General features: G+C 40.8%; 1 protein-coding gene across 2 annotated transcripts in view; it reads right to left on the bottom strand.

Annotated features, from left to right (window-relative positions):
- Positions 1-6,921: 6,921 nt before the first annotated feature.
- FUT10 (fucosyltransferase 10) overlaps positions 6,922-24,641 on the bottom strand; it is a 95,667-nt gene continuing 77,947 nt past the window's right edge. For both annotated transcript variants that reach the window (XM_023551121.2, XM_064272823.1), the window contains exon 4: positions 6,922-22,674. In XM_023551121.2, the coding sequence (XP_023406889.1) occupies positions 22,450-22,674 (225 nt within the window). In that variant the 3' untranslated portion in view covers positions 6,922-22,449. The remainder of the gene's footprint in view (positions 22,675-24,641) is intronic.

Here is a 24,641-nt window from a genome sequence, read left to right as displayed (position 1 = left end):
TACTAACCTATGATTGCAAAGTATTCGTGACTTGGCAACATCAGATGATGAATAAATGTTTGATTAGAATGCAGCTTAGCAAAAAAGCCACTCATGTCATTGATGAACGTGTGTAGGTCTGACATGAATGTGGGCTTATATTTTTGTTTACGTTCATGAATAAGACAACAGTGAAGCTATAGACATATGCTGGCACTTTGGTCATTCGTTAGTGACATGGGTGACTCCTTTGCTGAATGGGGTAATAGTTTTGAATACTATAAGATTATTTCCTCAATTTTTTTTTGTTATTCATAAAGCAACAGGTACAGACACAATACAATTTTAAGCGTAATCTGCCTTTTTAACATTGTCTTAAGTCTAAGCAGTCAACAAAACAATAACCCAGTCCCAGTTTGTAGCATTTTCTAATTTCTGTTGGGTAAGTACCAGCTAATCATGGCCAGTTTCAAACTTCACTAAACATGAAGTTGGGAGATAGGTGCAGTGGGGCGCCATTCATTACCTCCTGTTTCTACTGTACAGACCCAGTAGGCACAAATAATCTCGAGAGTACAGGTAATGGTCAAACACAGTAAAATAACCAGGAAGTAATAAATTTTGGGTACTTTTTACCTTTTTTTTTTTAAATGTAATTTAGTTAAGGAGCCCTAGTGGCACAGTGGTTATGCACTGGGCTGTTAACCAAAAGGTCAGTGATTCAAACCCATCAGCCACTTGTAAGTTCATATAACTTAATTTTTTTAATTGGCTGTGCTTAACCATAAAAAAAAAAAAAATTTTTTTTAAACAAAAAAAAAAAAACCATAGGCTTGCAAAATTCCTAAAACCTTGACAATTGGCCTTCATGAGTTGATACGAGCCAACTCCAACACAACACTGGATCTGAGAGATGGGGAAGGTTGAGAATAACACAGAGAGGATTTCAGGAGCCTAGGGGTCTGTTCTAGGGATTTAGTCCTAAATAGGTCTAGGCAGGGCCCTGGTGGCACAGGGGTTAAGCTGCTCACCGAAATGTTGGTGGTTTGAACCCACCAGCTGCTCCGTGGGAGGAAGATGTGGCAGTCTGTTTCCGTAAAGATTATAGCATTGGAAACCTCATGGGGCATTTCCACTCTGTCCTATGGGTTCGATATGAGTCTGAATCAATTTAACGGCAATGGGGGTAGGCCTAGGCCAGCTCTTGATCAATTTGACCAAAAAATGGTAGATGGAATTGTCACATCACAGTGGAATATAAGAGATCTGTTTCTGATGGAAGAACAGGTAAGAAGTAAAACAAGTTGACCTACCTGAGAGTTAATATCAGTGGGTACTCCGAATCAAAGGAACAAAGTAGGAAGCTTGGGACAATGACAAGATTGCCACAAGGGGAAGGAGCGGTGGGAAGGAGCAACTCCGGATGCTAGCACTTTCTCCAGAACATCCTATATCACTGACCCAAAGGAGAAAATGGCTGTGTTTGTTTAATTAGGACTGGTCATTTTAAAACCAGAAAATCCATAGATCATAGGACTGAGAAGTGATTTTAGAGATTATCTAGTCCAGTCCCCACATTTCATGAGTAACCATAGAAATTAATTGAAACTTCTGCTTCCAGGAAGATGGAATAGACCTACATTTCTCTATCCCTCCTAAACAGTACAACCAAAAGCCCTTGAAATTATTTATAAAACAAACATAAGAAGACTCTGAAAGATGGAGAGAAGAAGGTAGACTATCTAGGGAACTAGGGACACAAGGAACAACAAGGTGGTGAGTTTCTTAGGTTTTCTTTTTGCCTTATATATATCAGACTTGGAGCTGAAGAAGAAGACAACCAGGAAATGCCAACTGGTGCAGACAGGAAAAAAAAGACAAAATTTTGCTCTATCTAGATGAAGGACCAGGAAAGGGTAGCCTAGTAAGAAAGAAAACTTTTACACAATAACCACTCCACTCTTGTCAGAAAAAACAACTCATCCCCACTCATGCCAGAAAAGAAGGAGTGGGAAGCCTAGACTTCCAACCTCCCAAGGTTGCAATGAGGGGCGCCAACATCCCTGCTAGAGTGTTCTCGGAGAAGATCAAATAGGAAGCAGAAACTTGTGTAGTGATTGGTGAGAAACAAGACCCACCTTCCCACGGTGTCAGTGGAGACCACATGGAGAGCCTGGGCTTCTACCCCATGCAGCAAAAATGAGACTCCCGTCCCCTCTTCCTGCTGTGGTTGTACCAAAGAAGGCCTGGGGAAGAGTCATGACATTCACCATTGGCCAGCAGTAATGAAGCCAGCCCAATTGCAGTGTCAGCGGAGACCACATGGAAAGCTGGAAATCCCAGCCCTGCCCATCAATAACAAGGAGCTCTCCATCAGATATCAGCAGAGGTTGAGTGAGATACCTGGATTTCTACCTCCACCTGCCAGTACTGAAGCACCTCCCCCTCTCCCCCAGCTGAAGAATGGTTAGAGAAAGTCAGCTAAAACAGATGGTTTACACAAGATCTGGAGTCCCATAACACCAAAATGTGCAGGCTTCAATGCAAATACAAAGATAACATGGATGTTAGAATTATCTGACAGATTTTGAAGTAGCCATGATAAAAATATTTCAACAAGCAATATGAACATACTTGAAATAAAAAAAGAAAAAAGAAATCATTTGCAAAAAGATGCAAAGTATCAGCAAACAATTAGAAGATATAAAGAAAAACCAAACAGACATTTTAGAACTGAAAAATACAGTAACCAAGATAAAAAGCTCAGTGGATAGGCTGAACATAAAATAAGAATGAAAGAGAGGAAAGAATCGGTGAGTGGAATATAGAACAACAGAAACAAATTAGACTGTGAAGAAAAAACGAAGAGAATCTCAGAGACCTGCAGGACTATAACAAAAGAGCTAGTACGTGTGTCCTTAAAGTCCTGGAAGGAGAGGAGAAAGGAGGAAAAGATATCCCAAGAAATAATGACTGAAATCTTCACTAGTTTTGCAAGAAAAATAAACCTACAGATTGAAGAAACTGAAAGAAACCCACACAGGATAAACTCAAAGGAAAGAACTCCAAAAAGAAAGAAAATGATAAAAGAAAGATAACTGGAAAATCAGGAAAGAAGAACACTGCAAGCAAAGTTTCGTTCTGTTGAATATAGGGTTGGTATGAATCGGAACTGACTCAATGGCACCTAACAACAACAACAAATTAAAATATGCTGCCTCATCCATCATAGAATACTCAAACCACAATAGGTATTAGTAATTGCCAAGTATATAATCCCTTCATTTTGCTTATGAAGAAACCAAAGAAGTAAAATAGGAGAGAGACAGACCCCAATTTGATTTCTGTTTCACCAATCCTCCCTTGCTCTTAGAAGCAATTGACTAGATATTTCAGGTCAATGACTTTTTTCTTTGTGTGGAAAAGAATATACTTACACAGTTATTTCTCACAAAGAACTTTCTGATGTTGGATTTGTCCTAGAAAAAACAAAGGGGCACCAAAATAGGAACTGAAGGAAAATTCCTCAACATTATAAAGGGCATCTATACAAAGCCAACAGCCAACATCACTCTAAATGGAGACAGCCTGAAAGCATTTCCCTTGAGAACGGGAACCAGAAAGGGATGCCCTTTATCACCGCTCTTATTCAACATTGTGCTAGAAGTCCTAGCCAGAGCAATTAGGCTAGACAAAGAAATAAAGGGCATCCGGATTGGCAAGGAGGAAGTAAAATTATCTCTATTTGCAGATGACATGATCTTATACACAGAAAACCCTAAGGAATCCTCCAGAAAACTACTGAAACTAATAGAAGAGTTTGGCAGAGTCTCAGGTTATAAGATAAACATACAAAAATCACTTGGATTCCTCTACATCAACAAAAAGAACATGGAAGAGGAAATAACCAAATCAATACCATTCACAGTAGCCCCCAAGAAGATAAAATACTTAGGAATAACTCTTACCAAAGATGTAAAAGACCTATACAAAGAAAACTACAAAGCACTACTACAAGAAATTAAAAAGGACATACTTAAGTGGAAAAACATACCTTGCTCATGGATAGGAAGACTTAACATAGTAAAAATGTCTATTCTACCAAAAGCCATCTATACATACAATGCACCTCCGATCCAAATTCCAATGACATTTTTTAATGTGATAGAGAAACAAATCACCAACTTCATATGGAAGGGAAAGAAGCCTCGGATAAGCAAAGCATTACTGAAAAAGAAGAAGAAAATGGAAGGCCTCACTCTACCTGATTTCAGAACATATTATACAGCCACAGTAGTCAAAACAGCCTGGTACTGGTACAACAACAGGCACATAGACCAATGGAACAGAATTGAGAACCCACATATAAATCCATCCACATATGAGCAGCTGATATTTGACAAAGGCCCAGTGTCAGTTAACTGGGGAAAAGATAGTCTTTTTAACAAATGGTGCTGGCATAACTAGATATCCATTTGCCAAAAAAATGAAACAGGACCCAAACCTCACACCATGCACAAAAACTAACTCCAAGTGGATCAAAGACCTAAACATAAAGACTAAAACGATAAAGGTCATGGAAGAAAAAATAGGGACAACCTTAGGAGCCCTAATACAAGGCATAAACAGAATACAAAATATTACCGAAAATGACGAAGAGAAACCAGATAACTGGGAGCTCCTAAAAATCAAACACCTATGCTCATCTAAAGACTTCACCAAAAGAGTAGAAAGACCACCTACAGACTGGGAAAGAATTTTCAGCTATGACATCTCCGACCAGCGCCTGATCTCTAAAATCTATATGATTCTGTCAAAACTCAACCACAAAAAGACAAACAACCCAATCAAGAAGTGGGCAAAGGATATGAACACACACTTCACTAAAGAAGATATTCAGGCAGCTAACAGATACATGAGAAAATGCTCTCGATCATTAGCCATTAGAGAAATGCAAATTAAAACTACGATGAGATTCCATCTCGCTCCAACAAGGCTGGCATTAATCCAAAAAACACAAAATAATAAATATTGGAGAGGCTGCGGAGAGATTGGAACTCTTATACACTGCTGGTGGGAATGTAAAATGGTACAACCACTTTGGAAATCTATCTGGTGTTATCTTAAACAGTTAGAAATAGAACTACCATACAACCCAGAAATCCCACTCCTCGGAATATACCCTAGAGAAATAAAAGCCTTCACACAAACAGATATATGCACACCCATGTTTATTGCAGCTCTGTTTACAATAGCAAAAAGCTGGAAGCAACCAAGGCGTCCATCAACGGATGAATGGCTAAATAAATTGTGGTATATTCACACAATGGAATACTACGCATCGATAAAGAACAGTGACGAATCTGTGAAACATTTCATAACATGGAGGAACCTGGAAGACATTATGCTGAGCGAAATTAGTCAGAGGCAAAAGGACAAATATTGTATAAGACCACTACTATAAGATCTTGAGAAATAGTAAAAACTGAGAAGAACACATACTTTTGTGGTTACGAGGGCGGGAGGGAGGGAGGGAGAAGGTTTTTTACTGATTAATTAGTAGACAAGAACTGCTTTAGGTGAAGGGAAGGACAATACCAAATACATGGAAGGTCAGCTCAACTGGACTGGACCAAAAGCAAAGAAGTTTCCGGGATAAACTGAATGCTTCAAAGGTCAGCGGAGCAAGGGTGCGGGTTTGGGGACTATGGCTTAAGGGGACTTCTAAGTCAATTGGCAAAATAATTCTATTATGAAAACATTCTGCATCCCACTTTGAAATGTGGCATCTGGGGTCTTAAATGCTAACAAGCTGCCATCTAAGATGCATCAATTGGTCTCAACCCACCTGGATCAAAGGAGAATGAAGAACGCCAAGGTCACACGATAACTAAGAGCCCAAGAGACAGAAAGGGCCACATGAACTAGAGACTTTCATCATCCTGAGACCAGAAGAACTAGATGGTGCCCGGCTACAACCGATGACTGCCCTGGCAGGCAGCACAAGAGAGAACCCCTGAGGGAGCAGGAGATCAGTGGGATGCAGACCCCGAATTCTCACAAAAAGACCTTACTTAATGGTCTGACTGAGACTAGAGGAATCCCGGCGGTCATGGTCCCCAAACCTTCTGTTGGCCCAGGACAGGAACCATTCCCGAAGACAACTCAGGAGCCATGAAAGGGACTGGACAGTGGGTAGGAGAGAGACGCTGATGAAGAGCGAGCTAATGATATCAGGTGGACACTTGAGACTGTGTTGGCATCTCCTGTCTCGAGGGGGAATGGGAGGATAGAGAGAGTTGGAAGCTGGCAAAATTGTCACGAAAGGAGAGACTGGAAGGGCTGACTCATTAGGGGGAGAGCAAGTGGGAGAACGGAGCAAGGTGTATATAAACTTACATGTGACAGTCTGACTTGATTTGTAAACGTTCACTTGAAGCTCAATAAAAGTTTATTAAAAAAAACAAAGCGGGGGTGGGGGGATGATCATTCTAGAAGAGAAAGTGTCCAAATCCAAAATTTGGAGCAGAAATCTTTTCGCATTCATCATCTTGAAAGTGAGGATGAAGTTTACTGAAAAGATCTGGCCTTATTTTAAGAAGTACATGTGTTCTTCATTCATATTGCAGGCATTTGGCTGCTAACAGAAAGGTCTGCAGCTGGAAGCCACCAGCTTCTCCATGGGAGAAAGATGTGGCAGCTTGCTTCTGTAAAGACTGAACTCACAGCGACCTTATAGGACAGAGTAGAACTGCCTCATAGGGTTTCCAAGGAGTGGCTGGTGGATTTGAACTACCAACCTTTTGGTAAGCATCTGTAGCTTGCCGTAGCTCTTAACCACTGTGCCACCAGGGCAGACGACAGTCTTGGGAACCCCCTAGGGTCAGCTCTACTCTGTCCTATTGGGTTGCTATGAGTCAGAATCAACTTGATGGCAATAGGGTTTAGGCCCTCTAGGAGTCCCCGGGGGGATGCAAATGGTTAAGTGCTAGACTACTAACCAAAAGGTTGGAGGTTCAAACTCACTCAAAGGTGCCTAAGGAGAAGGGCCTGGCTAGCTGCTTCTGAAAGGTCACAGCCCTGAAAACTCTAAGGAGCACAGTTCTATTCTGCACACATGGAGTTGCCGTAAGTCAGGATCTACTCGACAGCAACTGGCTTAGTTTTTGATTTAGGCTCTCCAAGATTTCCCTTCCTTATTACTCTTTTACCTGTGCAAATCTTCACCCCACTGTACTGAGAATTTACAAGAGTCTTTTCAGGCTTGCAGAATAGATAGGTTCCCTTTGCCAGCTAGTTCTTTTGCCCTGCTAATACCACGGCAATAAATGAATAAATGGAGTCAAATGAAAATTTGTAGATCTTGATTTCCATGGTTTTAAAAGAGGGTAAGAAGGCCAGAGCTGCTTAAATCTTTCACCCATGAGAACCTGCTGTGCTAAAAGATTTGAATTCACTGCTGGCTACTTTGGTTGCTTGGCCCTTGAGACCCTACAGAACCTCTGTCTGAAGTCTCACTGTGAGTAACCACACAAGGATGATTGATAAATACACAAGGATTTAAAGGAGCAGACCAGGGTGAGCAGGTCTGACACTTGATCTTTTGAGTGACACCCATGGTGACAGTTCACAGTGTGCCCTCTAAAAGCTCTCTGTGGCCCTTGCTTCTGCAACCCCCACCTTATTGGCAGGCACCAAAAGCTTCAAATTACAGCAGCTAATTGGATGAAAATGGAAATGCATCCTTCTAACGGAGTGAGAGGTTAATGCCCTGATCTTTTTCCTTCACTTGCGGAGACAAAACAAAAAACACAGATGAAGGTTGTGGTGCAGAAAAGCAAATTAGCTCTGCTTCAGACCCACAGAGTGGATGCTCCGGCTAAAATTTAAGATGTCTTAGAGACTACAGAACTCGTATAGACACGTATCAAAAGGACAGAAAGCAATCCAAGGCAGCAGTTGCCAAATTATCCAACAGGCAACCTGAAAAATCCTTTGCTCAGTAAAAGTTAGCAGTAAAATTTACCATGGCACGTGGACAAGTTACTTTGTACCTAAAGGTAATTTCATTTATAGCTTAATTTTATCACTTTTTTATAACTGTGACACCCTATATGGGCTCAAGGAATAAATAGAGCCGAATAAGAAGAAGCGTCAAAATAAAGATTAAATGTGAAATTGTCTAATGCAATTAGGACTCGTGATATAGCCAACAGGGCATAGTTTTCATGAGCGTTCTGTTGCTCCCATGGATTCCTTATGGGCTAATATAGTTTGTATTAAAAACAATTTTGCATTTGATTCAGGAGAGAAGACTCCTCTGACATCAACCTATTTTCTCTAAAGCGATGCAATTAAAAATGTATATGGAGTAATTTCATCTTTTTATTAAATTACCCGGAAGAAAGCAATGTTACCATCCGGTGATTGAGACATTAAAAACCAAACGAGCTTGAAAGTGAGATAAATTGAATTTACACCATTTAAAAGATAGGTCTGAGATCAAGGCCCTGGGTGTTTTTCTTCTAACAATTAATCACCACGTGTGGTGTGTTTTAATGAGTGGGATTATTTTATATTCCATATTCGGAGGATAAAATTTGGGAGTGGCTTCAAGAGACAGCATCGTGATGGTGGGCGGAGAGTGGGGAATGAAAATAGGAGCATAAGAGTAATGAGGCCATTACAAAATTTGGTATTTATTACATTTTTAAATAATAGCCTACTGAGTAGCACAGGGGAGAGGAAAAAGAAGTTTCTGTGAGAGATACTCCAATTGCCTAATTATGCACTAAATTTCCTTTTTGGAGTACTTACCTGACTGCTTTGGATAAACTTCTACATCAATGGATGCTCAACATCTCTGCTGGGCATTGCTTCACACTGTCAGCAAACTAACCATCTCTATTAAGCACCGACTAGAAGCAGTGCCTTGGATTACATACTCCACGAATGGCCAATGTGAAATAGACATGATGGCAAATGACATGACAACCCAAATTTCCATTAATTTCCTTTGAAATAATTCTATTTTTTAAAAGTATATTACAAAATGATCGTGGACTCCAATCTGAATCTGAACTCTGCCACTCACTTGCTGTGCAAATTTGGATACAGTACTTGACCCTCAGCATTTGTTTTCCCTTCTGCAAAAATCAGAATAATAATATTTTTGCTTTTCAAAGTTGTTTTGAGGATCGAATCACATTGTAAAAATGTTTGGAGCATAGTGGGTATATACTAAACTACAGAGAATGCAAAGAAACCCCTAGGACAAGATAATCTAGTAGATAAAATACAACTGGGGGATATCCTAAAGTATTATATAAACATACATAATATAAACATAGGGAAAACCCACATGGACATTATAGTTATTCAAAGCAAGAAAAGGGTCATCGTGGGGTAGGTTCATCAGAGAAAATTGCCTAGAGAATTTAAACCCTGAAGGGAGTGTGATCTGAAATTGTAGTAGACTATTAGTGTTTCCAAAGATCCCTGGATGGAGCAAGTAGCTGGCAATCGGCTGCTAACGTAAAAGTTGGTGATTGATTCGAACCCATGCACCAGCGCTGCCCAAGAAAGCCCTTGTGATCTGCTTCTGTAAAGAGCACAGTCATGAAAACCCTATGGTGCAGTTCTACTCTGTAACACATGGGGTCACCATGAGTCAGAATCAACTCAACCGCAACGGGTTTCGTTTGGCTATTAGCATTTCCAAGGCATATATACCTTGAAAAGGACTTCAGAGAGTCTTACACAACCCGCTAACATTTAGCAATACAACCCGTTCTTTGATAAACATTTATTAAGAGCCTCTGAGTTCCAGGTGTTTCTTCTCCAGGGTCTGTTACCAGCTGGACAGCAACAAGAAACTCCCATTCAAGGCTTTTCCACCCCCTGAGGAAAACAAACAGCCCCACCTTGATCTCTGCAATCAGCACTCTGTCCTGACAATTTGCTTCCCTTTTGGAAAGTGCTAAAGAAAAAAAGCATACATTGTTGGTTGCATTTTCTCTGATACTTTATTTTTCTCCCTTTTTAATATATCATTGGCTCCGCAAATATTGCTGTGTTCCTATATGTCTATATGGCCTCTACCACAATAAAACTTGGCAAATTAATTAATCAGTTTTGGCTTTTAATGCATAATGCAATGAATTCATGTCTAGCACATGAAAGCATAGCCTCTGCCTGTTGCTAAGTTTAAATGGGAAGAAAAATTAATTCAAAAGTATTTATAAATATTCAAACACATTTTCATATGCTCATGAGCAGGTTTTTAATTAAGTCAGACATGCCACCAGGGCGCCACTTAATATGATACCTCAGTGAGGTTCATTTTTTTAAGTGTTTTGAGTCATAAGTGTATTAATGGTAATGTGCGGTGGACAAGATAGATGAGGGAGGTTATAGAGCGAGATAAGAAGAAAACTAAGGCTAAAATGTAGGGTATAGCAATATGTAAGGGGTAGACAGAGGAAAACTAGAAAAATGGTTAGCAAAATGGTGTATAAACATAAAACAGAATCATATCATTTTAAAGCTCTTTGGGAGCTTAGGTGTTATCTAGTTTGCACTTCACTTTACATATGAGGAAATTGGAGTTAATCTGAGGTAAAATGATTTGCTCAATGTCAGAAAGGTATTGAGCAGCAAAAACAAAACTAGACACAAACCAGGTCTCCCAGCTCCCAGGCCTGAGATGGCTCTGTCTTGGGCTGTTCCATCAGTTGGTTGAATTATGAAAGGACATCCCACAGGGCAAAAAAAATCCCCACTGGGGGTCCCACTGGAGTGCAGTCATATTATTTTTCTCTTACTGCTCATCCTCAGGAGGGACCAGTCCCTGGAAAAGGACATCATGCTTGGTAAAGTAGAGGGTCAGTGAAAAAGAGAAAGACCCTCAACGAGATGGACTGACCCAGTGGCTGCAACAATAAGCTCAAACATAGCAACGATTGTGGGGATGGCAAAGGACCAGGCAGTGTTTCATCCTGTTGTGCACAGGGTTGCTACAAATCAGAACCAACTCTACAGCACCCATCCACAACGGTGTTCATCCAATGGCCATGTGACCTACCAGCCCCTAAAAGGCCTGAGAGGCAAATCCACCTTACAGAGGCACAGAGGTGCTCTAGCTGCCACTATGAGATTTTAGAATTAGAAAGGGGAAAAAAAATTAGATTTAGATCCACACCACTAGGACACTTTCTCTGTGACACAAATATGTGCCTACGAAAAAGCAAAAACCAAACCCACTGGCATCGAGTCAATTCTGACTCATAGTCACCCTACAGGACAGAATAGAACTGCCCCATAAGGTTTCCTAGGAGCGGCTGGTGGATTCGAACTACCGACGTTTTGGTTAGCAGTTGTAGCTCTTAACCATTACGCCACCAGGGTTTCCATACCTACAAAAAAAAAAAAAATTTTTTTTTTTTTAAGCACGGCTTTATTTTTCCCTGTGGTGCTACATCTCTGTGCACTGCACGGGCACCTTCTGACAAACCAAATAAATGAACTTGTTAAGCCAGTGGAAATAAAGAAAGAGGAAGTGTGGAGAGGGTATTTAAGAACTTATAAAATCAAGCACTGCATTTTAATTTATTTCCTTTTATTAAAAAAAAAATGAGGTTGGACAACATGACGAACATAATGAATGTCACTGAATCGGACATGTAAAAGATGTTGAAGTGGCAAACGTTGTGTTGCGTGTATATTTACCACAATAAAAAAAGAAACGAGCTCACATAAATGTACTTCCACTCATAATGAGAACAGAGATGAAAAGTTGACTTCATCCAGCGAATATCTAACAGATGGAACCAAAAACATCTAGGGGAGAGGAAATACAGGCAAATATGGTTGTCATGGTTTCTTTGAGATACAGTAAACAAAGGGACCCAAATGGACAATGAAATCCCCCATTGGGAAAAGCCACATGCAGTTCCTTTCTTTCTTAGATAATTACCAAGCTCAATTTGAAAGTCTGGAGTCAGTGGGAAATGAGAGAGCAGCCATACTGTCACTCACCCCTGGCTATTCTCAAATTAGATCTACCAGGGGGAACATCCTATTCTCCTATATAGACATTAGACAATAAATGACTACCTTGGATTAATCAATTATCCCAGTGGGCAGTGCCCTGAGGAAATATATGACCCAAGTAAACATGAAGGAACCTGTGAACAGCCTGTGGCCAAGTCCTCTGTTTAATTTGGGAAGCAGCAAACACATAGGAGGAAAACAACATTTTAAGATTTGTGAATTCTGGTGGATACGTTCAGGTTACCAGCCTCTAGTGTCACTTCCCAGTCATGCCCAAATTAATCTATACTCAACTTCACGTTATTCCAGGTAACATGTGACGAGCACAATAGATAGATATCTGCATTGTCAAATGTTTACCTCATAGTTTTAAGGAGGTGAGGGGCAGGTTGTGTTGGAAAAGGAGGGAGTGGGGTTCAGAGGCGTCCCTTCACAGCAGCTTCTGTGAGAGGAAAGCTGAAAGCCCCGTGAAGACTCTGCCTCTATGATGTCAAGCAGGCAAATGTTGGAAACATCCAAATTGCCTGGCTGGGTTCGCGTGTTTTGTCTGGAGGTTCTGATCAAGTTGACACAGACTAAAAGGCTTTTCTAAGGTCATCCCAGATGCTGCCAGAGCTGAGATCAGATGGTTTAAACCCCTGAGGTCCACAGCAGTCCCCCTCCCCAGTACTGCCCAAGCAGATTCTTTCTATTCCACACAAGATTAAGGGTTGTTTTCTGTGACCTTCATGAATGAACCTCCAGTTTGCTAAAGGATTGGGAAATGTTAGCAGAGGTCCTGTGAAGACGTGGGGAATGTGGCTGTGTCTATGAAACACTGGTTCTGGGGTGATGGGTGGGTAAGCTCCTTGGCACCTGAGCCAACTGCAGACAGAGGGAGGAAGGGTGGCTTTACCTTGGCTCAGTTGCATGTCCTCAGGAGCCAAGAACTCACTGAGCAATTTGTAGGTTGCTGAAATTTATCTCTCTCATGAGTCTGTCCCCAAAGCCCAAAGCTTGCAACATCTTATTTCCTGTTTGGGGATTTCCTGAAACCGAAACGAAGTCTTTGGCCTCTGTAAAGAAACCCATAGAAAGCCTTTTTCTCCGGAACTACGACCGCGTGCATCAGTCTCACCATGTAATTCTGCCACATCAACTGGATGCAATTTTAAAATTTCCCCAGAAAGTCCATTTTTCCCACTCATTTCTTCATTGTCCATACTCCTCTGTTCCTTGTCATTATGTCATTTTCACCTGATTTTTTGAAAATCTAAAAGCCTCTTATTAAAATAAAACAAAAAAGTTTACCTGGGGCATTATTTTACTTTCAATAGGGCGGAATATGAATTTTGGAGAGTCATATTGTTATGGATTGAACTGTGTCCACCCAAAAAATATATATATTGAAGTTCTAACCCCTGGTACCTGTGAACCACGACCTTGTTTGGAGAGAGAGTCTTTGAAGGTGTTATCAGTTAACATGAGGTCATGCTGGTGTAGAGTCCAAATCCAGCTAAGTGGTGTCCTACAAAGGAGGAGAGGAGACACAGAGCCAGACAAAGGAAAGACAGCCACATAAAGATGAATCTACAAGCCAGGAAATGTCTGGGGCTAACAGAAGCTGGAAGAGCCAAGAAAGGACCTTCCCCTAGAGCCTTTGGAGGGAGCATGACCCTGCCAATATGTTGACTTGGACTAACAACCTGACTGGGAGACAATACATTTCTGTTCTTCTAAGTCACCCAGTTTGTAGTATTTTGTTGTGGCAGCCCTAGGAAATTAATACATGTTATCTTCTATAATTTCAAAAATAAGAGGAAATTTTGGACAACAAATTAGAGAATCACAGAGTTGATTAACGGTATCTTTGTTTCTTGCATACCGGACTTGTTGTTAGGTGCCATCCAGTCAGTTCCGACTCATAGTGACCCTATGTACCACAGAAGGAGACTCTGCCCAGTCCTGCACCATGCTCATAATTGTTATGCTTAAGCCCACTGTAGCAGCCACTGTGTCAATCTATCTCATTGTGAGTCTTCTTCTTTTTCGCTGACCCTCTACTTTACCAAGCATGATGCCCTTCTCTAGGGACTGATCCTTCCTGATAACATGTCCAAACTATGTAAGACATAGTCTCACCATCCTTGCATCTAAGGAGCATTCTGGTTTACTTCTTCCAAGACGGATTTGTTCGTCCTTTTGGCAGTCCGTGGTATATTCAATATTCTTCACCAACATCATAGTACAAAGGCATCAATTCTTCTTTGGTTTTCCTTATTCATTGTTATGATGTGACTGAAAATACCATGGCTTCGGTCAGGTGCACTGAGTCTTCCAGCTGATATCTTTGCTTTTCAACACTTTAAAGAGGTCTTTTGCAGCAGATTTGCCCAATGCAATGTACCTTTTGATTTCCTGACTGCTGCTTCCATGGGTGTTGACTGCGTATCCACGTAAAATGAAATCCTTGACAACTTCATCAAGGAGCAGCTGGTGGGTTTGAACTGCCAACCTTTTGGCTAGCAGCCAACCTCTTAACCACTATGCCACCAGAGCTCCATTGGACTTGTAGGGGAATTGAAATGGGCAAAATGAGTATAGCATAGTGTTATATATGGAAATCCTGGCTCCTACACCCCTATATGGGTAACCCAGTGGCACAGTGGGTTAAACGCTTGGCTGGTAATGGAAAGTTCAGCAGTTCGAACCCACCAACTGCTCCATGGGAGAAAGACGTAGCAGCCTGCTTATGGGGCAGTTCTACTCTGTCCTATAGTGTTGCTATGAGGTTTTTTTGGTTATGCCTGTAAATAATGATCCTGCTTGGAAACAGCGTGTTCTTTGCTTGTTAATTATATCATAACCTGAGTAGGGTGGGTTCTAATCATTTCTGAGCTATAAAAAAAGCAGAATGGACACAGAGACACACACAGGTGGGGGGGGAGAGTGCGGACACCACAGGAGGTTTATCTACAAGCCAAGGAACACTAAGGAACCAAGGAATGCCCGGGGGGCTAACACACAAGAGAAATGACATCATAGGCTATTTTTCTTTGAATTTCAAAGCTGGTTTTCCATAACTGTAATCTTGGTTTACCATACTGTCACTTCCAAGATCCCAATATCATTTTTTCTGAGATATTGTTGTTCACAGAAATGCATGCTCATTACTTCACAGTCCTTTGTGAGCTTTGCCCTGCCAGTGTTCATGATGGGGAAGTAGAAGTCTTAGTGTATACAGCATTACACAAGCACCCTGCAAACAAATCAGCTGAGAAACCGCCAAATCTAAGACTTCCCACTCAAGGGAGTTATCTTTTATAGCTAATACAGCTGCCATGGGCTTTCTCAATTGTTTATTTAATACGTTCAAACCAAATTATAATTCCAGTGTCACATGAGAGTTCACGTAGAAGAAACAGAGTGACCTATAAGCTATGACACCAGCTCCCTTCCATTCATAAAGAATTTCATATATATTTTAGAGGTTATCAGGATAGAACTAGATTTTTCCATATCAGTGGGAAAATGAAAGGATATATTTATTTTTTCAGCAGTGCTGCAACTAATCTCACTAACTTCCAGCTCTCCCCATGGGAGAGAGTGGGATATGGCACAAAGAAAACACACATACAATCTTGGGTTTTAAATTTGGATCTGCCATTTATGAGGTTTTTTATGACACTGTATAAGTTATATATACAATTGATGTGTCCTGTTTCACCATTTTGGGTAATAAAATAAAGTCACATCTCTTTTAATATGAGCTTCCATCTTGCTCATATTAAACAAGGTTTTTATCTAATTCTTATAATAAATTCAAGAACTTTAGGGGACTATCACTCTAAAGAGTTGTTGAATTGTCTTACAGAGAGAAAACTGGGGTGGGGGGGCTAATTTGTACACTGGTAGGCCCCATTCTCTGCCATCATTACTACTCTTGCTACCACATATATTTCTCTCCTTATTTAACTCTTTAGTTTTGTTTTTCTTCTCCCTCCTCTTTTTTGTTTTTTTCCTTCCTTTCCTTCTTCTCCTCATTGTCTCAATTTCCAACATGCATCACACACACACACTCTTTAGTTTTGTTTTTCTTCCCCCTCCTCCTTTTCATCTTTCCCCTTCCTTTCCTTCTTCTCCTCATTGTCTCAATTTTCAGCATTCATCATACACACACACACAGCTCACTACATAAACTAACCAACCTCTAGACCCTGGGGCAGAGAAGAGTCACCACTCCAGTCTCCTCCCATATAGTGAGTTTCCACTCAGGGGCCACTGGAATCTTCTTTGACACCTCAGTTAGGGTCTCTTCGGTCTATCACAGTTGTCCTAATAATATTTAACCTTAACAGAGAAGGGATCCATTAATCTAATCTTGAGGAAACAATCGGATAAATCTGTTGTTGTTGATGTTAGGTGCCATCAAATGGGTTCCGATTCACAGCGACCCCACGTACGACAGAAAGAAACACTGCCCGGTCCTTCGCCATCCTCTTGATTGTTGTTAAACTTGAGCCCATTGTTCCAGCCACTATGTCAATCCAGTTCATTGAGAGGCTTCCTCTTTTTCACTGACCCTCTACTTTACCAAGCATTATGTCCTTCTCTGGGGACTGGTCCCTCATAATAACATGTCCAAAGTATGTAGATTATGGCATATTCTACAAGAAAATGGTCTTGGCTCTTCAAAAATAGTGTCATAAAAGACCAGAAACAAAGGAAAACAAAACGATTCTAGATTAAAAGAGATTAAAGATATAAAAAAAAATAATGCTATTGAAAATGAAAAAAAAAACAGCTATTATAATCTTTACTGGTGCAACATTATTGGGACCATGTATAAGTGGACTGTGTGCCAAATAATATTATTCTATTAGTGTTTAATTTCTTGGGTGTGATAATAATGGTTTTGTGATTATTTAGAAGAATGTTCTTGCACAGAAGATGGAAGAAGGAAGTATCATGATATCCGCGACTTACTTTAACTCGGCTAAAAACAGCAAAAGACAAAGCAAATGTGGCAAAATATTACTAATTGGTGAATCTAGCTGAAGAACACACAGGTGTTAATTGCATTATTCCATTTGCTGTTGTTGTTCTGAACTTTGAAATTCAATATTTTTAGGGAAAACAGATTCTGTAGAGTGAGGAGGAAGGTTTTTTAAGTCTCACTTATCTTTCTCCCAAGAGGGTCAATGGCACATATCCTATTCAAATTTCCACTTCCTCCTATGACTGGAAGGAGCCCTGGTGGCGACAGCTCTGATTACATTTATCAGTTCCCAATGCTTAAATAATATTTTTTACCTCCCATTGAAACTTTCATTTTCACTTATGGAATGCTTCAATTTAAAAAAATTTTTTTAATATAAATTCATTAACCCAATATATATATACCCGCCAAACCAAATCCCCCGCCGTCGAGTTGGCTCCGACTCATAGCGACCCTACAGGGCAGGGTAGAACTGCCCCATACAGTTTCCAAGGAGAGCCTGGTGGATTCAAACTGCTGACCTTTTGGTTAGCACCCGTTGCATATAACCACTACGCCACCAGGGTTTTTATATATACATATATATATTTTTTTAAATTAAAAAAAATTTTCTCTCCAGTATATAACACTAGCTCTTCCTTCTTTAGAATTATTTTTAAAAAATAAACAAACAAATACGCCCTGACACATCATCATCTCTGTTTCATTCAAGGTCAAAAGTAACTTTTGTTAATATCGTCACCAATCTCATCAGGGAAGTCTTTAAGTATTGGGAAGCTGTCAAGCTCAAAGAGTTGGATATTCGTTTTCCAAAATTCTACTTTTCACCTGAGAGCTGAAATGTGATCCTTGGCAACAAATTCTATCAGCTATTTCTCTTAAAGTGACAGTGTCACTTTGTTCATTTTCAAGAAAATGACTGATAAAAACCCAAATCTGAATATCAGGCCAGTTTGCCAGACATTCTTTCAAGTAACTGGTGTTCCATGGAAAAAACAGCTAAATCAGCTCACAACTCAAAAAATCATACAAGTTCTATACATACTGAGTTCTTTCTATCATTTGTAATATACAAAGTGTGACTCTGAAGGAATGTTCACTTTGGCTTATGTCTTTTATTTCTGAGTATGCACAAAATATAGTATGCTACTATTACTACTACTACTAATGGCTTCAACTGATAAAGCCAGTAACTAGGATCTAGTCCTTAACAACAACAGATAAACCAGTCGGTGTTCAGGCTCTGAAATATCCTACTTTCTATGGGATCGAGAGGTCACAGTGCCTCCGCTTTCAGACTGAAGAAGTGAAGACTACTGATTGGCATTCCAAAACCAAAAAACTCTTTGCTGTCGAGTCGAGGGGTAGGACAGAGCAGAACTGCTCCAAAGGGTTTCCAAGGATCAGCTGGTGGATTCGAATTGACAACCTTTTAGTTAGCAGCCACAGCTCTCAACCACTGCGCCACCAGGGCTCCTGACTGGCATTAGTAGTCATTTTTTCCAACATTTCTGGAAAGGTTTCCATCCACCTTGTCATATCACTTTGCCAATGAGTCCTTGAGAATAATCAAAAAGGTAAAGTGTACTGAAGCACTAAACAGAACGTTGCATTGCAAAGTCCTTCTGTCATTCCTCACAGCAGTCCTGTGAGGTAAGTTGCTCACTTACTCTCATTTGACAAGAGAGACAGTCAGGTAAGGAAGAAGGTGTGGCATGATGGGATCAGCATACAGAGACCTGTACTAAGGGGCCTTAGATGGAACTCAAAAAGCAGAGCTCTCATTTTACAGGTAATAATCAGGCTACAGGGGAGACTCACCTCCCATTCCATAACAGCAATCGTCAGAGACACAAGAACTTCATCTTACAACTGAAAACTCTATTACAAAGAAGAAATATTGCTGACTATTAAAAAAAAGTCTCAAATCTGTGAGTTCTCAAAGACTCCCAAAGCACCCCGATTTACTCTTTGAAACACACTGTATTTTTAATCCCACAAAATTCTGTCTTCCCCATCCCTCATCACATTTTTAGGCCACATTAAACGATGAGTGATTTCATTGCAGTGAAGTTGGTCAGAGTTCCATATTTCAGAGTAGTTCAGGGAGCATTCTATCTACAGACTCTTGATGAAGAACAAAGATAGAACACTGAAATGTTGAGGTTTAAGATAAACAGGCAGCATATAAGCACCTGACTGCTTTAAGGCATTCACAGAGGAACATCTGGCCAGAGGGTGAGATAATCTCCAAGGCTCTCTTCTAAGGGCACACACACAAAAAAAACTCATTTAGTACACAATTTTAAATTTGGCCTTTAACAAACAATCCCTCTTTCCAACCCTTTCTCCTTTGATACCATCAGATAAAATCGTAGAGAGAAAAATTAATTCCCTGCACTCCAATACTACACGATAAGTAGGCTCCTTCCTCCACAGAAGAGCCTGCTACCCTCGAATAACACTCCAAAAAACAAACAAACAAACCCACTGCCATCGAGTCAAATTCTGACTCACAGCAACCCTACAGGACAGAGTAGAACTGCCCTATAAGGTTTCCAAGGCTGTAAGTGTTTATGGAAGTAGATTACCACATTTTCTCCCAAGAAGCTGCTGACCTTTTGGTTAGCAGGGGAATGCCTACCCACTGCGCCACCAGGACTACTTTGACTAACACACAAAACCAAAAACAAAACCCATTGCTGCGTCAAGTTGCATCCTACTCATCTCGACCCTACAGGACGGTACAGAACTGCTCCATAGGCTTCCCAAGACTGTAATCTCTACAGACTGCAACATCTTTCTGCCAAGGAGAAGTTGATAGGTTTGAACTGCCAACGTTTTGGTTAGCAGCCAGGCGCTTAACCACTGCACCACCAGGGCTCCCTGAATAACACACAGTGACTCTAAAATAGTTTGTTACTATCTTAGTTAAAACACTTACAAAATTAAACTACTTAAAATTTGATATACAAATTAAAAACTGTTACACAGGAAATGTAATAATATAGCTCAACTATACGAAGTAACATGATTGGAGGAAGATTCATTAATAACCTGCAATATGCAGATGACACAATCTTGCTTGCTGAAAGCAAAAAAGACTTGAAGCACTTACTGATGAAATCAAAGACTACAGCCTTCAGTATGGATTACACCTCAACATAAAGAAAACAAAAAATCCACACAACTGGACCTATAAGCAATATCATGATAAACGAAGAAAAGGTTGAAGTCATCGAGGATTTCATTTTACTTGCATTGGGCAACTCTGCTACAGAAGGCCTCTTTAAAGTGTTAAAAAGCAAAGACGTGACTTTGAGGACTGGGGTGCGCCTGACCCAAGCCATGATATTTTCAATCACCTCATACGCATATGCATGGGAAAGCTAGACAATGGAGTAAGGAAGACCAGAGAAGAATTGACACCTTTGAATTATGATGTTGGCAAAGAATACTGAATATACGGTGGACTACCATGAACAAATCTGTCTTGGAGGAAGTACAGCCAGAATGCTCATTAGAAGCAAGGATGGCGAGACTTAGTCTTACATACTTTGGACATGTTATCGGGAGGGATCAGGCCCTGGAGAAAGACATCATGCTTGGTAAAGTAGAGGGTCAGTGAAAAAGAGCAAGACTCTCAACAAGATGGACTGATACAGTGGCTGCAATGATGGACTCAAGCATAGCAACAATTGTGAGGATGGTGCAGGACCTGACAGTGTTTCGTTCTGTTATATGTGGGGCTACTATGAGTTGGAACCAACTGAACATCACCTAGCAACAACACAGCAAAGGACATCAACACCAGGCCAATCACTTCTTTTTAGATACAAAAACTTAGGCCAGGGAGGTTAAGCAAATGCTCCAAGATCATGTTTAACTAGTGGCAGAGCAGGGATTAGAAATAATCTCATTATAGAAACACCTTCTCCCACTGAACATGACTCTCCTGCTTCTAAAGGAAATGTCCTGTTCTCAGTTCTCATCCCTCCCATGCTGGGTGGCAGGGCCAGAGGGAGAACTACACAGGGAAAGGCGAGGATTGTTCACCGCCAGGCACACACAGGGTACCGGCTGTGATAACAGGACCTGGTGCCATGGGAGCTCTCCTAAGTTTTCCCCTATGCCACGCCAGACTCTTCCCACCAGCCTCTCCCCATCCTCTGGATGGCCTAGGTGCTTATGCCTTTCCATAATAAAGAATACCGAAGACACTCTGTTTCCAGGATGAAAAAGTTTTGGAAATAGATAGTGGTGATGGTTGTACAACACTGCTAGTGTGATTAATGCCACTGAATTGTACACTTAACAATGGATCTGATGTCACTTTATGTTATATGTACTTTTCCACAATAAAAAATAAAACAGAACACCGAAGCCATGCCACATCTGGGTGGCAACAGTGTTCGGTAACATCTAGAAGACTCCTCACTCTCACATGGGAAGAAAATGTGAGCCAATGTTTCTCCTTGTCTTCCATGGAGCTCACAGTAGATGCTCCAGACAGGAGAGCTAGGCCTTCTCTGGGACAGGATCAGAAACGACAGGGAATGGTCACAGTCCGAACGTCTGCGGCTGCCTCCCACTGTGGGCTGTACATCATCCTAAGGAATACAAATCGGCTTCAACCCAACGGGAGTTCCTGGAGGCATTCGGTTCCACTCTCACACTGAACAAAATGTACAGGCTATCTTGCCCGAATAGTAAAATTCTTGTTTTTTTCTACTCAACAGTATAAGGGATCATCGGGACCATCTCACCCATCAAAACACACAAGGAAGAATCGTGTCTTTATAAGACATTCTGCTTTGGAGGTGGGGGGCGGGGGCAGAGGGAAAGATAAAAATAACCAAAGGCTAGAGAGATGGGTGAGGGAAAGGAGAAGAAGTTAGAGACATGCATCTGTTCTTTTGACTTGAAGAACAGAGACTGGATAAACTACACAGCTTTGGTTACTCATGAAACATCCCTGGAAGCCAACAGATGGAATCTCTCATTGCCAAGTTCTAATGCATTTCATGTTCACACTCAGCATCAGGTCACAGGGCTTGCCAAGGACCAGTAAACGGTGACAGTGCCAATCACTAGTCCACAGCAGAGCCTCTGCCTCCCAGCAGCAAGGAAAGCACTCTATAGTAAGAGAATATCCACAAAAGCCAGCAGGTACGTGAATCTAGACACAAAAACTAAAGGGGACCAATGTCTGTAAGAAATATTTACTTTTTTAGTATAAAAAATATAAAGATGACCCCTAAGGATCATTCGTATTTATTACCTGATACGGCTCATTATGAGTACTACAGCAGCTAACTCTTATCCTAAAGGATAGTTAAAACGATAACTATTATATTCAATATTATATTCAAGTATTTAGGCAACCTAGAAAATGAACCTCTAGAAGGCTTTAGTCTATGTCATTCTGATACTTTCTGAAATTAGTCTTTGAATACAAGGGCCCAAAACTCTTGAGCTGAAAAGTTCTGGTTCCTATCCACCAGCCACCTTAGTGCCTGGGCTTCTTTCTTGGATTGCTGGAAGCTTGGTACCCACATCTCTCGCAAAGAGCTCCAACGTGGAGCCAGAGGTGAGAAAGCAAACACTGTAGGCTCCGGGCAACTCAGGTGGGTAACTTCTGCCTTCCACCTTTTGGGTGGTAAGCCCTGCGGTGAGAGAAGGAAAATAAGAATTAAGAACATATGATAAGGAAGCACAATTCCTGGGTCCCCGCCTCACAATAACACAGCCTAGCACACTCATTTCCTAAAGCAAGTATCTTCACTGCATAGAATTTCAGTAGTTATAATGTTGAATACCTGAAGGTGAAAACCAAAAAACCAAACCCACTGCCATCGAGTTGATTCTGACTCACAGAAAGTAAGCATATACCATTTATTGAGAATATTCTATGTAGTAGAAACTCTGGAAGGCACTTAGATTGTCTCATTTAATTCTTGTGGCAAGCATATTAAACAGGTACTACTATTCCATTTTAGGAGGTGGGAACTAAGGTTCAAAGAAGTTAAGTAAATTATGATGTCTATACCCGTTCTCTCTAGATTCAAAAGCTTTTCCTCCCTCTTGTTATTTGTTTATTGATTCACTTATTGATCACTTATTTATTTCCCTTTCCCCTATATCCCACTGCCAATACCCTCCTCCCCACAGGCAAACATCTTTTTTTTTTTTCCATTGAGGCATTTTACTTGACGTACGTATTACATTCCTAGAAAAAAAATGCTGGGATTTTCCCTCCTGCGTGTTTTCGTCTTGCTTCTTTGTGGTTCATGACGCCAGCTGAGGTCATCAGTACAATGAAACCAAACTGACCAGATGGGAGTAGATTATTCTGCCACTTTTCTTGATCTTTGAGTTGCACATCAAATCTGGGGCTGATCACACTTGTTTAACCTGCCTGTGAGGTTCACAACAATTTTCCTAGCTCTGTGATCATCAATGATTTCAAATTCCCCAATGCAGCCCTCCTTCTCCGTCACAGTCAGAAACCCAGCAATGACTTTGGAGCACAGCCTGATAAGAATCTTGCGTCTGCCTCTCCCCTCGGCATTATCAACGCTCTAAGAGCGCCGGCCTAGACGTCATATGCACCATTATGGTGGCACGGAACGATGGCAGAAAGAGCTTAATTTCTTTAATACAGTTCTTTGTATTTAAAAGCCTTTTTGCAAAATGTATTCTGCTTTTCTGTGTATGTATTTTTGATTTATTTATATGTTATTATATATATATGTCTCATTCTATTTGTTACTTTTTTCACCAAGCCTTGTTTTTACATCTATCCATGTTGTCATATGAACATCTAATCCCTTGGTTCTAATGTATTTCCACTCAGCTGTGCCTACACTACGATGTTTCTGTCAAACCTCATTCTTTCACGATGATTTTACAAGGACCACTACTTCTACTAGCCTGGTCCAAACTCTATCCTGACTTATTTCAATAATCTCCTAATTGGTCTACCTGCTTCCACCCTTGATCTACTTCAGGCTATACTCAACAGCCAGAGTGATCCATTAAAAGGTAAGTCAGATCCAGTCACTACTCTGGTCAATGTCCCCCAGTGGCTTCCCTTCTGCTTTTGAAAGAGGGCACAAGAGTAATAATGTCAGTAGCCAAAGCCTTGCGAGCGGGGCAGGAAAATAAAATGTCCTTCTGTGGGGAATATGTCCAGGAAAACATATCTCAGGTATTCCCTAAGGAAACCTAGCCAGATCACCCTACAACAAAGCTTGCAGTCAACAAGCCCCACTCATGCTCAGAGCTTCCAATTAAAACACCTGAATATGAGTAGGTAACCAAGTATGATGATTTATTTTATGTGTCAACTTGTCTAGGCTATGATTCTCAGTGGTTTAACAGGCACTGGGTTGGTTGCTGATCCATAATGTAATGCAATGTAATCGCCTTCTGTGATGTGATCTGATGGGATCTAACAATCAGCTGAAAGGGGAGTATACTTGTGGGTGTGGTCTACCTCCAGAATATAAATGGATGTTCTGGCAGTGCTTCATTTCTGTTTGGACCCGGCAATCTTTTCATCACCTGACCTGTGGATCTTGGGATGTAAGCCTGCAGAAATCTCCAGCCACGCTGTCTGACCTGTGGATTT

Source organism: Loxodonta africana, chromosome 19, assembly GCF_030014295.1.
Source record: "Loxodonta africana isolate mLoxAfr1 chromosome 19, mLoxAfr1.hap2, whole genome shotgun sequence".
NCBI lineage: Eukaryota > Metazoa > Chordata > Mammalia > Proboscidea > Elephantidae > Loxodonta > Loxodonta africana.
This window is presented reverse-complemented; position numbering and strand designations above follow the sequence as displayed.